At 44.3% G+C, this 15684-nt stretch overlaps 3 protein-coding genes across 6 annotated transcripts in view; 2 read left to right on the top strand and 1 right to left on the bottom strand.

The window, feature by feature from the left end:
• taok3a (TAO kinase 3a) overlaps window positions 1-3596 on the top strand; it is a 62207-nt gene extending 58611 nt beyond the window's left edge. For all 3 annotated transcript variants that reach the window (XM_053420971.1, XM_053420972.1, XM_053420973.1), the window contains 2 exons: window positions 130-312; window positions 2209-3596. In XM_053420971.1, the coding sequence (XP_053276946.1) occupies window positions 130-312; window positions 2209-2370 (345 nt within the window). In that variant the 3' untranslated portion in view covers window positions 2371-3596. The remainder of the gene's footprint in view (window positions 1-129; window positions 313-2208) is intronic.
• A 460-nt stretch (window positions 3597-4056) lies between these two features.
• pebp1 (phosphatidylethanolamine binding protein 1) lies at window positions 4057-7990 on the bottom strand. Of its 2 annotated transcripts, XM_053420984.1 has the most exons (5): window positions 7080-7990; window positions 5807-6029; window positions 5425-5534; window positions 4588-4688; window positions 4057-4499 (listed from the first exon to the last, which is right to left on the bottom strand). In XM_053420984.1, the coding sequence occupies exons 2-5, from the start codon at window positions 5939-5941 to the stop codon at window positions 4282-4284; spliced, it is 564 nt and encodes a 187-aa protein (XP_053276959.1). In that variant the 5' UTR covers window positions 5942-6029; window positions 7080-7990; the 3' UTR covers window positions 4057-4281. The 2 variants fall into 2 exon arrangements, with proteins under 2 accessions (XP_053276959.1, XP_053276958.1); XM_053420983.1 differs by lacking the exon at window positions 7080-7990 and having other exon boundaries at window positions 5807-6252.
• vsig10 (V-set and immunoglobulin domain containing 10) lies at window positions 7032-15642 on the top strand. Its single transcript, XM_053420974.1, is given in 8 exon segments — window positions 7032-7608; window positions 7720-8025; window positions 8739-9044; window positions 10894-11181; window positions 12613-12779; window positions 12781-12898; window positions 13153-14598; window positions 14696-15642. Coding segments are annotated over 7 exon segments (1482 nt in total). The 5' UTR covers window positions 7032-7556; the 3' UTR covers window positions 13398-14598; window positions 14696-15642.
• Window positions 15643-15684: the final 42 nt, after the last annotated feature.

Genomic DNA, 15684 nt, shown 5'->3' with positions numbered 1-15684 from the left:
GTTGCCCTTCCATCTTCTTCCCTCCATTATCTCCATCTCTATTCCTCTTCTCTCTCTCTCCTCCTATGTGTCTTATCCATGAACCCCTCCACCCTCCCTCTCCCCTGTCGTGGTGGTCGGCCGTGTCAGCTGCGTCTGGACGAGGCCCAGGAAGCCGAGTGCCAGGCCCTGAGGCAGCAGCTGCAGCAGGAGATGGAGCTGCTCAACGCCTACCAGAGCAAGATCAAGATGCAGACCGAGGCGCAGCACGAGCGCGAGCAGCAGAAGCTGGAGCAGAAGGTGTCGCTGCGCCGGGCTCACCTGGAACAAAAGGTGCCAAACTAAAGCAACCAACATGTTTGACACACTCGTAACATTTCTCTGAGCCTTTCAGTAGATTGGTCCTTCACGGTGGCCCAGGACATGTTGGCTTACACACTAACACAATGTGACCAAGGTCTGAATGTGTCTTGGGTACGTCCATACGTATACATCCAATTAAAAGGACAAAAAGGAAAGTAACCTCATCCTCAACCTCGAGAAGACATGAAAGAACATAAACACACATTTTACGATGTACATCAGGAACAGGATGTAAACAAACCCCTTCAAAGAGCGAAGCATCAGAGTCTGTACACAAATGAAAACAACAAATACAAACATCAGTTTTTTCAGAGGTTGCCTCGATGGTTTGAGGAAACGGCTCCTGATTCACGTTTGCTTCCACCTCAGCAGCGCGGCCATGAAAGTCGAACCCAGACAGACATCCACGAGTTCACACAGATTATTGTCTCCACAGGTGGTGATGACAGTGCCCCCCCCCCCCCCCACCCCACACACACACACACACTCTCTCTACGCCACCGCATTGTTCTATTATTACAACACCTCTGTCTGCTCCTTTTTGTAAAAACACACCCTGAGGTTGTTGTTTGTCTGAAATCCCTCAACAGCAGATATTTCTTTTACATTCTCTTAAGTCAGATTAGCTCTGACATCTGCAGCCGTGTTACAAGCTGACAACTAACTTTCATGCTTTGTGCTGATTTCCTTCGTCCTCACACACGTTGGACACGGCTCCATCGATGTTTGTCCCCTCAGGACAGAGACACGTCTTCGGTGTGAACGTTCAGACGACCTGTACTCTGCTGACATGTGATCAGGTCCGAGCAGGCCTCCCTCCACACTGACCGACGTCATCGACACAGTCTAGTAGACAGCACTCCGACAACAAAGACACATTTGAAATGCTGCCTGGATCCAGGTCTGCTGGGTCCAGTGTGGTCTGCGCCAGTGGCGGTGCTGTGTCGCCCTCTCCTGGCCGCGTACAGCCCTGCGCCGTGGGGACCGGTATGATGTCATGGTTTTAGAAGCACTATTGTCCTCTGGTTCGGTTCATGGTCAGAGTCTGGAGTTTTCTGTGCATGCTCAGTAAGTCGCTCAGATTGCCGTACTGCGCCATGCAGGGCTTTGTCTGCACCTGAGTCTGTGTGTGTGTGTGTCTGTGTTTCTGTGTCGAGCTGACGTGTGAGTCTGAAAGATGAAGCAGATACAAAACAACTTGTGCCACCGAAACCTGATTATTGAAACCTAACCCACTCACACGTTTACAGTATGAGAGAGAGCTCATCAAAGTTTGCAGCCGCGACGTCACTGAGTGAAGAAGACAAACGACTGAATCATGAAAACACAAAAACACAAGGAGCCTGTGGTGAATCCAGATTTACAGTGAAGAGTTGCTGGTTCGACTCCACTGTTCATCACTGCTGTATAGAGCTGTGTTTCTCCAGGAGAGTGATTCTCTTTGTTTAGTTTCCCTCTGGCAAGAAAGAAGAAATGAGACCTGTAATAATCTGTGTTGATGTTATTACTGAAGCATCTCTCCTCTCCTCTGTGGGGATAAAAGATGCACAGCAGCGTCTTCTCTTTTGTTTTCTGATTCCTATTATTCATATTCTTATGAACAGGAATCAAGATAAAAACACTAAAGGCTTTATGAATGTTGAATCTGTCCTTTATCACCACACAAACACCAAGCTCCTCTAAAACCCACGTTACAGTTCACACGATGGTTGTATTGATATTATTGAGAAAAGCTGCATTCTATTTATTTATATGTTCTTCTGGGACATGAATGTCAACTACTCGTCAAATTGTCTTCTGAATATTTGAATAGTCATGTTTCTTCTCTGCTCTGACACTAAATCTTGAACATGTGGTTCCCTGCAGATTGAAGAGGAGCTGGTTTCCCTTCAGAAGGAGCGAACCGACCGGATCAAGCACCTGCTGGAGCGCCAGGAGCGGGAGATCGACAGCTTCGACATGGAGAGCATGCGGCTGGGCTTCGGCAACCTGGGCACCCTGGACTTTCCCAAGGACGACTACAGATGAGGAGGAGCTGCTGCTGCTGCTGCTGCTGCTGCTGTCGTCTGTCCTCGTCCCCCCCGGGCGTCCGTCTGCCTCTCTCTCCTCCTCCAACCCGACTGTGCAGGTGTTCACTGCTGCTGACGTCCTCACACAAACACACACACAACAACAAAAACAAAACAAGGATCCTGTGTGTGTGTGTGTGTGTGTGTGTGTGTGTCCAGTGGCTGGTCGACGGCCACCACCTTAACTCCTCCCCCCCCCACCTCGTCTCTCGTCGTGTCACAAGATGACAAAAAAAAGAACAAAAAAAAAATGCTGGATAACGTCCTGTAGTTGTCATGATTTTGTAAGAACAACGATAACGTAGTCACGGTGTTTTTCCTGTTTCTTGTGCAATGTGGAAGACGAGAGGAGGAGGGAGAGAAAGACGAGGACGAATGAAACGGCTCCACAAACACCCGGTTCTTTAGAGGTAATCGATTCTTGTCGTGCGTTTTTGTCGTTTTTTGGTCTCGAGCGGTGCAAAAAAACAAAAACCTGTTCAAAGCGATAAATCAAACTTCCACAGTCGTTCTCCTGCACTGCTTCTTTCAACACTTTTTTCTATCCTCGACTCATCAGGACATTTTTATGACAAATTTGAATAATTTGATACGAACATCACAACGTTGATAAGTACACGTATAACGATAATGATTAGAATTCATGTGACTCCTGCGGTCGATTTGATTACTGAGAGCGAATCATGGTACTCTGTGTTTGTATCGTACTGATTTCTCTGCACTGGCAGCCAATGTGAATAATAATAATAATGATATTAATAATAAACGTGTCACATGAGCTCCAGCTCCCAGATAGCACAAAGGGCTTCGTTGTGGGGGGGGGCGGGGGTGGACTTGTACTTTGTGTATAGAAGGATTTATGGAGAGCTTTTACTTATTTTCGTATTGTATTTTAACTGTCACTCATATCGAAAAAACAGAATTTTTAAAGACGCTTTTTCCTCCCCCCCTCCTCAGATAGTATTTGAAATTCATTCTATCAACAGGATTATCTTTTTATTTTTAATTTTTTTTCTGGCTTCTCACGACTCTCGAGCCGTGTTTTTAGTTTTTTTCTTATCAACCAGACCAGTATGACGCTTTATTGTTGCATGCACTTTAATTTTTTTTTTTCCAGGTTAAAAAGAAAGCATGAATCTGTCAGAGCTTTTAATTATATTTGTAAATAAAGTGCTCATCACACAAGCTGACATCGTGCAAGTTGTTCATTCTGTAAAGTAGAAGTTTTCATGTTGGTGTTATTTTTATTTGGCTCCGAGATCCAGGAAGTAACCGACCTCAGCTGTGATTGGCTGCAGCTCCCCCTGCTCAGGATCAATGGTATAATGTATTGATTGATATTCAATTTTACAGTACAAACACATTTTGTCAACTTTTCCAACATTTAATCAGGTTAAAGTAGCAAAATCGTTATGTTTTAACCTCCTGATTATAAAGTTTGAGACACTTTATCGTAGCCTGGTTCTAACAAGTTAAACATCTCCAATAAAATGCTCTCAATAGAACAAACACTTACATTATTCCTCAATAAATCATCACTATTTCTTCATATTAGAATAATAAAATGTTATTGAGGATCTAAGTTAGTCGACTGAGTAACTGAGCAGCTGTCAAACGATCAGAAAACACTCAAACACAGATCCAGTCAGTGCTGAACTGGTTTATTGCAGACGATCAGGTGACATCACTGGTATTTCTGTCACAGCGTGGGAAGGCAACAGTGGGAAAACAATATGATTCAGTGGCACTAACAAAAAGCATAATACTGTTAATGGTTGTTCTTTTTTGCCACTTGTGAGAACGGGAGCTTCCTGCAGACCGTCCTCCTCCACAGGAACTCCTAGTGCAGGCTGAGTCTTTTTCAATTCTCTTATTTTCCAGCCAGCTGCTCGTACAGCTTGGGGACGTACTCGTCCCACTCCGCCTGGTAGCAGGTCCCCGCCACCGGGGCTCCCAGCTCGTACTTCTGCCTGAAGCTCTGGAGCTTGAACTTCCCGCGGCCGTCTCCGCAGCGGTTGGTGAGAACGTCCTCGGAGCAGGAGATGCTGCCGGGCTGCTCGTACACCAGCCACACGTACCTGTGGAGACCTGGGACACAGAGGGGTCGTGGGTTTAATCTGAAGGTCTGACCCAAGCTTTAGTCAAATCACGTGTGAAACAACTGGACTCTTCTCACCTGTGCCTTTGGGAGGTCCAGAGCCCACGTAGTCGGACATGACGCAGCCAGAGGACACGTCGTTGCCCTTCATGTTGACCACCAGGAAGTGATGCCACTCCCTTCAGGGAAACACACACACATATTTAAGCTCTTGTCGTGAAGGAGCTCTGAGTCAAAACGTAAGATCGATGGATTTTTGGAAGTAAAATATAACTAAGCTGCTCTGTGTACCTTACGGTGATATGACAGTAGTTTGAAAGCATCCGTATAAATAAACAATATATAAAAGCTGAGTGGGACTTTTGTAGGGGGGGGGGGGGGGGGACAAGCAGGGAATAGTGTTCCCATGAGCACAAGACTGGAGCCATGTTAGTTCCCTTCAACTGCATTTCTCCAGCTAAAAAAGTCTGGATCCACAAAATTAAAATTATTATTTGTAATTTAACGGCACAATTTGATTATTTTCTATGCATCATAAATATCTATTTGTACTGCAATGATAAAAATATCTTATGTCGATTTTTTACTTCTGCCAAGCAGGTTACGTTTTCGTCTTTGTTTGTTTGTTAATTAGCCATATTGTGTTCCATTGATTTCTCTTCACGTTGTGCTTTAATCATCTTAAATTAATTTTCCATCGATAGTTAAATCTGTATATTATTTATCTATTTTTGATATTATTGCCTATTCTATTTAGTTTTGTGTGTCTTGTCCTCATTCTGAAAATCTGCTGATGTGAATCCCCCCCACGTGGGATCAATAAAGTTTCTTATATTATAGACACATCTTAGTTTATTGATAGATCTCGTCTTGTCTTATAGAAACATATTTTTTTATAGATTTATCTGTCGTCACCTGAACTTGGGCTCCTTCCTGCTGGGGGCGTCCGGGTCGGTCAGGGCCAGAGTGTACATCTTCCCCGGGTCACATCCTTCCCACTCGAGGCAGGTGGGTCGGTTCTGCACCTGCGGGTCAACACGAGCAGAGGTCACTTCCCTTGTTTGCCCACATGGGGGCGCTGTCCCCCCGTGTTTCATATATGCTCACATGCTGCAGACATTATATTACTTGTCTCATCGTTTAAACCTCTTTTTTTTTTTTTTTTTAAACAAGCTTAAAGAAGTTAAATGTAAATAAATTCCCTTTAGCTTGGTGCTAGCAGTGTAGCATTGAGCTAACCCCCAGAGACGAGGCTGAGCTAGCAGCGTGTTAGCCCTGCAGCAGCTAGCTAACGGACCTGGGTCGGTGTCAGCACTTTGCCGAGCTCGTCCACCTCCACGGATCCGTATTTCACCGTCAGGGGCCGGGCGGGCTGCTCCTCCACCTCCTGCAGAGCAAGAGGACCGCTCCACTGGCTCAGATCCACCGGCATGTCTCACTCCTAGTCCGCTGACAGACGCTGCTGCTGAGGGGTGAAGAACCAGAGTGATGCGTTCAGGGACCGACACAAGATACAGCAACTGGAGGAGAGGGGGGTGCACTCAAGTTCAACCACAAGTCCAGAATATATGTCATGCATTGCTAAATGGTTTTGACCCAGATTTGGCCCATATCCCGGGTAGAATAATGGCCAAATCTGGGCCACACACAAGCCATATTTCAGACAAACGTGCCAAAGGTGGTCCAGATCTGTTTTCCACTATTGGGGCCACAGTCAGCATTTAGCACTCGGGCCACTTCCGGTTCACATCTGGATGACACCTTGCAGAAAGCTCCACATGTTTGATAAAAAAAAGACCAACATTTGTTTTGCCCTGAGGCCGAGAGAGGTCAACGCGCTGCAACTCGAGTAAACACATAAAAAACACACAAGCAAATTAAGTAAACAACTTCTACAAAAAGTCCCAACACGTGCAAATACAGAAACAATTAAGTAAACGACAATATTATTGTTTGCAGGGGATTTAAAACAGTGATGAACGTGCTGTAGTTCAACTCTGTGTGAGTTTTCATCACCACTGACGAGGAGCAGACTTCAATAACAAAGCCTCGTGAGAATTATGAGAGAATTGTTGAGCTGAATTTATAAATGTAGGATTATTGTTTCGTCCCGTTTAAGGCGTTGAACATGTAATGTCTGTGTGTGTCCTCCCAGCTATGTGTGTGGGTTTGGAGTGGGTGTGAGATATTCAGCTGTGTAGTGTGTTGTACATCAGGCTGTTGTGGTACATGAATGATTCCTTTTATTTCCTTTATAGGGCAGAAGTTCATTTTGCATAAATCGTAAAACAAATCCAGACTGAGCAATTAAAGTAGGTTATTGTTTATATTTGCCTGCTGTTCCAACATGTCGTCCGTCTTTATGAACAGTCTACTGGTTACAACAATATAATATCTGCTTAGAAATCGAATCTGAAGCTGTCGTCAAATCAATGAAGATGTTTTCTTAATTTTCACATTGTTTATTTGCATGTGTTGAGCTCTCTCGGCCACCGTACTGAACTCCACATCTGGGAAGAAGAAGAAGAAGAAGAAGAAGAAGATTTATTTTACAAGTGGTGTTACTGTACCTTTAAGAAGGTGAGGTGTGTGGGTGTGGCTTGTTCCGTGCAGGAGTTTCCGGATTAGCGTGTTAAGGTAAACAAAGCGACTCCATCAGATGGTGGTTAGAGACCGAGGTGACGGTGTGTCAGGGACAGTCAGACAGGTGGAGGTGGAGGAGACACACAGGTGGAGGAAAAGACAGGTCGAGGAGACAGGTGGACAGACAGAGAGGTGGAGTGGGCGGAGACAGACAGAGAGGGAGAGTTGGAGGTGCATGAGACAGTCAGACAGGGGGAGGTGGAGCAGACAGTCAGACAGGTGGAGGTGGAGGAGACGGACAGGTGGTCAGTCAGTCAGACAGGTGGAGGAGACAGGTATACAGTCAGAGAGGTAGAGGTAGAGAAGACAGGTGGACAGGGCGGGGAGACAGACAGGTGGAGGTGAAGCAGACAGTCAGAGAGGTAGAAGGGTGGAGACAGACAGGTGGAGGTGGAGGAGACATCATGGAGACACTGGGGACATTAGTGCTTCTTCTCCTGTGTTTATCTGCCTCAGGTGAGTTGGACATCACAACCAGGTGAGAGTGAAAACCAAAGTTTCCTCACTCAGCTTCTTCTTCTTCTTCTTCTTCTTCTTCTTCTTCTTCTTCTTCTTCTTGTAAAGCAGCAGTTTCAGGGATCGGCTCCAAAGACACGGTGTTGACCGCCGCACCGGGATCGAACATCATCATCCCCTCGTGCCACCCGGTCAGTAATCTGACCATGGTGACACTCATGTGGAGGAAAGTCAACGTTGATGGCGGGACTTCACCGGTTCCTTCTACCGAGCGCATCCAGGTCCTGTACGGCCACGAGCTGCAGATCCAGGGGGTGACACCCGGAGATGATGGCATCTACCAGTGCAGCTGGTCCTCACACCCCTTCCCAGCGCCCAACAACACTGTCTACTCACGTTACCGGCTTCTAGTCACCAGTGAGTCAACCAGCATGTGTCCACGTGTGATGCAACCTCCTCTCTCTCCTGTCTGGAAGACACAAACCGGTTCTTCAACCAGGACAGGTCACACCGGCACATGGAGACAGGCAGGGCTGGGTCGGGTTGCTTTGAAATGTTGGCGGTTAATAGCAGTAAATGGCAGTAAATAGTAAACCATTGAATTATAGAAATCCCACTGTTGGATATAGATTCAAAATGAGATATTGAATTCGGCTAAAGACTTTCAAAAATTTTAAATTTCTCTTCAAACGTATCAAAAACCCTTTTTCAAGTATTTCTCATATTCAGCCCTTGTTTGTCAATGAGCTAAATCATCACTAGTATTCATTCTGCATATATAAGTACTGAGCCTTTCATTGTTATTACATATTTATAGGCCTATCTTTTAACATGGTAGTAGTGAGTATTTTATGTATATTTATTTGACCTATATTGCCTTTATTTCGATGGACCTGATGCATTAAAATTCATCAACGCGTAACAGGAAAATCAAAATTAATCCAAGGTTTTCTAACCGACTGACCAAATTTACAATCCTGTATAAATTAGCCAAGTGAGTTAGTGCTAATTGCTGTGTATTCTATTGTTATACAGCCAGCAGCTAGAAATCTCTTCCAGTTGGTTATGGATATCAATGATGATCAGTATTAAAGTAACAGTAGTTGTAATGCACTGCACATTTCTCTAAGGTGGTCCAGAGAACGTGTCCCTGTCCATCGGGCGGGCCACCCCTCTGTCCAACGGGACGCTCATCGTCTATCGGGACTCCAGCGTCTCCTTCAACTGCTCCGGCTCCTCCTTCCCGTCCCAGCACCTGAACCTGAGCTTCACCGGAGGCTCGTCCAGCAACGTGTCGCTGGCCTCCGGCTCCGGCTCCTGGCTGAGCCACACGATAGAAAACATCCAGCCCGGCAGCCAGGGGCTGTACAGCTGCAGGGCCCACAACAACGTGTCCGATCGGATGGTTCAGAAGAACCACCAGCTGCTGGTTTACTGTGAGTACCAGGAACACACTGGTCAGACTGGAGCTCTGATCAAGACACAACACTTACATGTATTTATTTTATTATGCAGCAGTATTTCAAACAGCATTTTGTTTTAAATGTGTAAATACTGGTGCCAATACAAACATATATAACAAATTTAAGACCAAAATTAAACTTACTTAATTCCTCAGGTTAAGAATTTTAAGTTTTATTTAATTTAACAGAACACTCTTTAGTTTATCACGGTTTAATGTTGTCTTAAATAACTGGGTGTAAAAAAACGAATTAATGATTTAAAAAACTCCACATCGGACGAAGAATTCAGCATTAATTTATGTTTTATCGATATAAATAGAACAAATTTAATGAAATAATTAGAAGTGTTACAATAATAAACAACTTTTATGAAATATTGGTAGAAAAGTAAACAGGGAAACAGTTATTTTTCATTTAAAAATAACAAAAAAGCCAGAAACCGAAGCTTTCCTTAAACTTACGGGTTTGAATTAAACCTAAATTAGCACAAAATAAAAAAACTAAGATAATTTCACAGAGAAGAAAGCAAACATGTTAAAATCCAAGAACAACGACTATGACCTTTAAAATGTAGGAGTTTTAAACCCAATCTTAACTCATAACAAAAAATAAAATGGTTTAACTTTAAACCTAATAATAAATGAGTGCACAGTGAATAAGTGGAAACGTAATACACATACAAAAATACACATTGGAAATATTCCAAGTGGCAGGAACAGAGTCAGGAGCGTGAAGCTTGAAAGACTGAATGTGAGGCGTCGCACTCGTCCACAGATTCATAACCTCGACTGAAATATTACACTGAGGACACAGAGAGAAATAATTACAAGTTCATTCCGATGGTACAACAAATGAATCTGTGCGTTAGCTGATGTGAAAATAACTGTTTCATCTGCAGGGTCGTGGTGCAGGTTTCTCTTCATGTCTTTGAAGGGACTTCCTGAATTTCTAGCTCACGCTGCATTTTCTGTGTTTTTGCTGATTTCCTGTAATTAGTCACAGAAAGAAAATCCCCCAAAATACATAGTTTGAAATTGGAAAGTTATTTCCAGGGAGCTTACCAGCACATGATAACCTCTCAAATTAAAGGATTTTATTATAAGAATTTATTATAATGGACAGAATGAAGCTTCATTTGCAACAATTAATTAACTAAAGTGTCTATGGGGTAGCTGTATTAGAAATAAGAAATAAAGCATATTGTGGGAATCAAAGAGGAAGAGAGGTTTGTTATTAAAATCAATAAAAGCCTTTATTTGGTTCAAGTAGGGAAATTCAATGCCAGAGACGTTGGACTTCCTCTTTCTGTATTTTAGAGACTTTCCTAAAGTTAAAAGCGAATCTAACTCGGAAACTCAAATACTTACGTGTGAAGAACAATATTTCCTAAACGCCTCAAAGTGTGAACTATTAACTTCTCTCTCTGGACCCTCAGACTGGGAAACACACAAAGGGGAAAATAATGGACGGGAAAGAATTTATCACTTTCAGGAAACCCAATTTAATAGTAGTCTTCCTGTTTTTATGTTTTAGTACAAAAAGTAAAGTAATGACTTTATCCTGGTCTTCCTGTTTTGTTCTTTATCTTGTGTTCACTGCTAAATGTAAAAAAATAAATAAATGGTTTAAGTGTTTCTTCAGGAAAGTTGTTTAAGGAGCCAGAAGCAAAATGTTGAATCCTCAAACTCAGATAGTTGAGTCCTTTCTGAAAAGACTCCTGTCTGCTGGTCGGCTCATTCTTCACAGTGTCCCTAAATAAACTTGTTGTGTAAATGTCTGTACTTTTTGCCCAGTTGTTATCTGACTCTTTATCCTCGACCAGACGCCCCGGACAGACACCCTGACTGCAGTTGGGCGCCAGCAGCCGACGCCTCCCACGCCCTTTTCAACTGCAGCTGGTTTGGAGCGTACCCCACCCCGACGCTGCGCTGGGTAGAAGACCAGGGCGACCAGGGCGCCCACTGGAAAGGACACGTCTTCGTGACGGACACGAGGGACAGTCTGTCTCTGAGCTTGAACCGCTCGCTGCTGTCGGAGGGGCAGACTCTGAGGTGCATGGCCAAGGGCTTTGACCCTTCAGGGAAGGAGAAGTCGTGCTCGCTCACCCTCAGTAAGTTTGTTGTGGTGAAATGAGCCTCTCAGTGATCCTGAGACGTGCAGCTGCTGAATCTTTCATGTTCTTTCCACCTTAGAGTTCATGAGCCACACTGACCCTCGGTACTCTTCAATTTACAGGGGAGCAGAGAAGCTTTCACATGTTATCGTGCTGAGGCTCTGACATTTTCTATTCCAGCATTTCCAGCTCTAAAAAGAGACATTTAAAAACCACTAAAGATCTAGTGTAGTACTCTGGATAATTCATGTGGATTATGTGTTTGGCAGAAACTTGTGAAAACAGCTCAGTTGTGTTGTTTCATTGCTTCTGATCCCATAAACTAAACAATCTGAACTATAATGGCACCAATTAACATTTCCCCTTGAAGAAAGCCTAACTTAATGACCTGTAGGATAAAGTGCTGCTGATTATCTTTAGGTTTTAGAGATGGGTTTCTCAAAGCCTCAGCAGGTGAACCCATTGCAGTCCAGAGGTTATGAATGGTTTGGTCACTACCCTGTGATAAGTCCACCCAGTTTGTTCTCTGGTTAAATGATTAGAAGGAAACTAGATACCAGTAGAGGATTGGGAAAGTGTTTTTATTGTGTGTGATGAATCCTTTAGTCACTGATCAGATGTTGCACCTCCCCTGCAGGTGGAAATCCCTGCCTGTCCTAAACTCTCACTAGTTCATCCACAGCTCCGCTCTGATCACTCTGTAAACTCTAAAGTTCATAAGCTCCTGGTTTAGTTGTCATAGCTAAGTTTGTTTGGATTAGTTTGAGTTATGCATTCCCACAAACACTGTGGCCACATGGACGCGTCAGTGTCAGTGAGTCAGTGTCAGTCAGTCAGTGAGTCAGTGTCAGTCACTCAGTCACTCAGCAGTGGTGGGTCATCACAGGACAGGTTTGCACAACACACTGAGATGGCGTAAGAGTAGTTTAAACTCTGCGTTTGCTTTACCTTATCAGCTTTATGTGATGTTTGCAAAGCTTTGAGATCCAGAATCTACCGGCCCCGCACAAGGTTTCCTTCAACTTCACACATTTTAATAACAACTCAGAACAACAAACCTTTTCAAAACAATGTGCTGTTCATGAAAGCTTTTGTATCTCTGAGTTTAGGTAGTTATTTGTTATTTTTACTTTAATTTAAAGGTTTGATATTATTTGCTTCCTTGCCAATAATTCAAAGAACGAGCGTGAGGGTGAACTGGTGATTTCCTAGTTGTAAGATTTCCTGCACACTAACTGTTCTCTAGCTGAAGCGTCTCCTTTCCTGTATGTTGGGCGAACTGGTTCCCAGCTTGATCTTCACATTTACAAGTCTTTTGTCCAATTCTTGGCAACAAAGTGAATATGTCCCAAAATGTAGAGATGTTCATCAATTAGTGAGGGTTTGATTCCCACCGGGGCGCTGAGATTGTTGCTCCTTCTCCCCCAGAGCCTCCGTACCCTAGAGGCGAGCCGCTGGTCACGGCCCTGGAGGGGACCAGCGTCACGTTGACCTGCACCGAGGATGCCTCCATCCCCCCGGCCAACACCACGTGGAGGAAGGGGCTCCAGCAGGACGCCATCACGCCCGGGTCGAAGTACGCCCTGACGGAGGAGGGGCCCCGCCCTCAAGCTGACCATACACAACCTCACCAAAGAGGACGAGGGCGTGTTCTTCTGCCGCAGCGAGAACCCGCTCGACCTCAGGGAGCTGGAGGTCGGCCTCACCGTGAGAGGTGAGTGTGGGTCACGTGTGCAACAATCAGCATCACTGCATTCTCGTGTGAGACACTTGAATGTAAACGTTTGCGTCACAAGAGATGATGACACATGGAATCGAACATTCAGTTCTTTTGTGATCGGACCGGTGGAAAACAAAGAGCCCGTCAGTGCAGGTGTCGACTCCTCCTCTGGAATGCTGATGAACCGGCTGCGCCTCCCAGCTCGCTGCTTCCTAATCCTCTGCCGCTCTTCTGCTTTGTGTCCACAGCCCCCTCCGCTTTCACAGGAGCCATCGTCGGCATCATCATCGCCGCCCTGGTCGTGGGACTGACCTTCATCGTGGCCAAATCGCTGTACTCCTGCCGACACCGCATTTGCTTGGGTAACTCACTGTGGCCTCTGCTGCCGATGCACGAAAAGTCACAAATGCATGCAACATATTTACTGCCCCACTCGTTCTCTGCATTTACTGTAATAACACACTGCAGCTGTAATGTTGCACCTGAGAACTGACACATGCAAAAAAGTGTGAATCAGGACAAATCCACTAACTCTTCACAATTTCTCTTCACATTTCTGTTTCAGGAGGAGACTTTGGGTGAGTTGGTCACGTTCACTTGTTTTATATGATCTGCATGTGTAATTTAATTCAATCCATCCAAACAAAGGGATGAACACCAGCTCTTACATTCTGCAGTGTTCTACCAGAGCTTCTCTCATCTCGTGTTAATCTCACTTGTATGAATCCATCGGAAAAGAAGCAGAGATAGAAAATGACTGTCTGGCCGTTCATAGAGCATAATGCTATGTTTCTGATGAGATGAGAAGATTGATATCAGTCTTATGTTTGTATGGTAAATACAAAGCTACACCAGATGCTATCTGAGCTGGGAACAGTGAGAAACTGAACTTAACCCAGCTCATGAATGAACATCTGAGCTTTGTCTTCACGTCTTAACTCTGCAAGAAAGAGTCAAACTATCCCTTTAAACACACGAGGGACAAAGTCCACGTTTTATTGGCTCCTTCACTTGTAAACTGATTTATGGTTTATTTCCATATAACATTTTTAATATGAGTTGACATGAAAGAAGTCCGTTTTGGAAATGACAGATCCTCAACCTCACAAATACAAATGAACCAGGTTAAATTATATTTCCAGTTATTATACACACTGACGCTTTTGGATAAACCTAAAAGGTTCCTGTGTAAACATTGACAAAAACTGATTTTTAATGTTCACATCGATATTTGGCAGTTAGCCGGATTCTTCTTTACGGCGTTTCTTAGCTACATTTCCCCGCACGCTGCTGCTGACAGCTGATCGTTCAAACAGCATAACTGTGTATCGCGAATGTTGGATAAAAACTCTGCTCTATAGCACCTCTAGTGGTCAAACACTGTCGATTGTACCACTTAGTTTGTTCGCATAATCTGGACACAGTTGTTGACCCGTCGTAAAATAACTCCTCTAAGGATTTGAAGATGTGTCCCAGTGTTAACGAGTCTTTCTTAGTATACGTCCCAGTTCCTGACTCCAGGTGCTTAATAGAGTTTCTGCTCTCCAGGCAAACGGAGGACGACCGGAGAGAAGTGATGTCTCTGGTGGACTCGGACGATGACGAGCAGATCTTTCAGGACGCTGTTCCCCGGCTGCCTCCGCTGACCAACGGCAATCACATGACTCTCGCCCAGATCCACCAGATCCCATCGGGTAGGGCCTCACCTCACCAGTCTATTAGACTTTGTAGATGTTTGTAAAAGATGTGACAACATGTTTGTTGATGTGTTGTCTTGTTGTTGATTCGCAGGCGAACACGAGGACGTGGACACTGGGGACACCAGCTCTCAGCAGCAGGAGGACACCGAACAGACGGAACAGCCTGTGGATCCTGTCACTTATATATTTTAAGTGTTTTTAGATCAAAGTTTCTTTTTTTAAGGTAAAAAAACGATGTACTGAGAATGTGAATGTGAAAAACTCTGGTGGAAGACTTTTGTAAAAAAAAATATTTCTTTTAATTTGTTATATTGTAAATAGTGTTATGTGCAGCGAGGTCAGGGTCAAAGGGTCAAAGGGCCCGTCTCTCTCTCTCCAAGGTGCTGATGAGGATGAGGAGTTGATGGTTCAGCTCATTGGTCCCCCCCCCCCCCCCATTCCCCATCATCCTATCACAGCCCAGGGCTCCTGAATAAAGGGGGCCCATCCCTCAGAGTCTCTTTTTGACCTGGTCTCAGATCAGCTGCCACACAAGCTGTTCGGCTTTTTGCTGTTTTCTATTACTATCTGTGAGGTTTGTGGGGGGGGGAGGTTTGGACAATAGTAGTCAGGGCACCTTTTACACTTTTGCACACACACAGACCCACAAGTATAGACACACAAGGATTGTATGTTGGTGTCACCTGCTTCTTAAGATAAGTTAGTTTGACATTTTAGTTGTTTTACTTTAATAACAGACAATAGATTTTTTGTCATATCCATTTCCGTTTCCTTGACACGAGCCACCTTGTCCCTCACCTCCCCCACATTTGTAAAAACCTGTTGTCTGACCACACACTTGTAAATACACACCTTTGTCACTTAGACTTTTTTGACTGTGTCAATAATTCTGGTTTGTCCCGTGAGCGTCAACAACAGGCTTTTTAATATTTGTACGTTTTTATTCCTGTGGTTGTGTTTTTGTACAGCGTTTTGAACATGATACTGAGATCAATGTAGTAAATTAAGTTGTTTAATAAAAAAAAAAGTATGATTGTTGACGTGTGTATGTCTTTTTTTTTTTACCCACATGTACGAGCA

This window comes from Pleuronectes platessa, chromosome 4, assembly GCF_947347685.1.
Source record: "Pleuronectes platessa chromosome 4, fPlePla1.1, whole genome shotgun sequence".
Lineage (NCBI taxonomy): Eukaryota > Metazoa > Chordata > Actinopteri > Pleuronectiformes > Pleuronectidae > Pleuronectes > Pleuronectes platessa.
The sequence above is the reverse complement of the archived record's forward strand: the minus strand, read 5'-3'. Positions and strand labels throughout refer to the sequence as shown.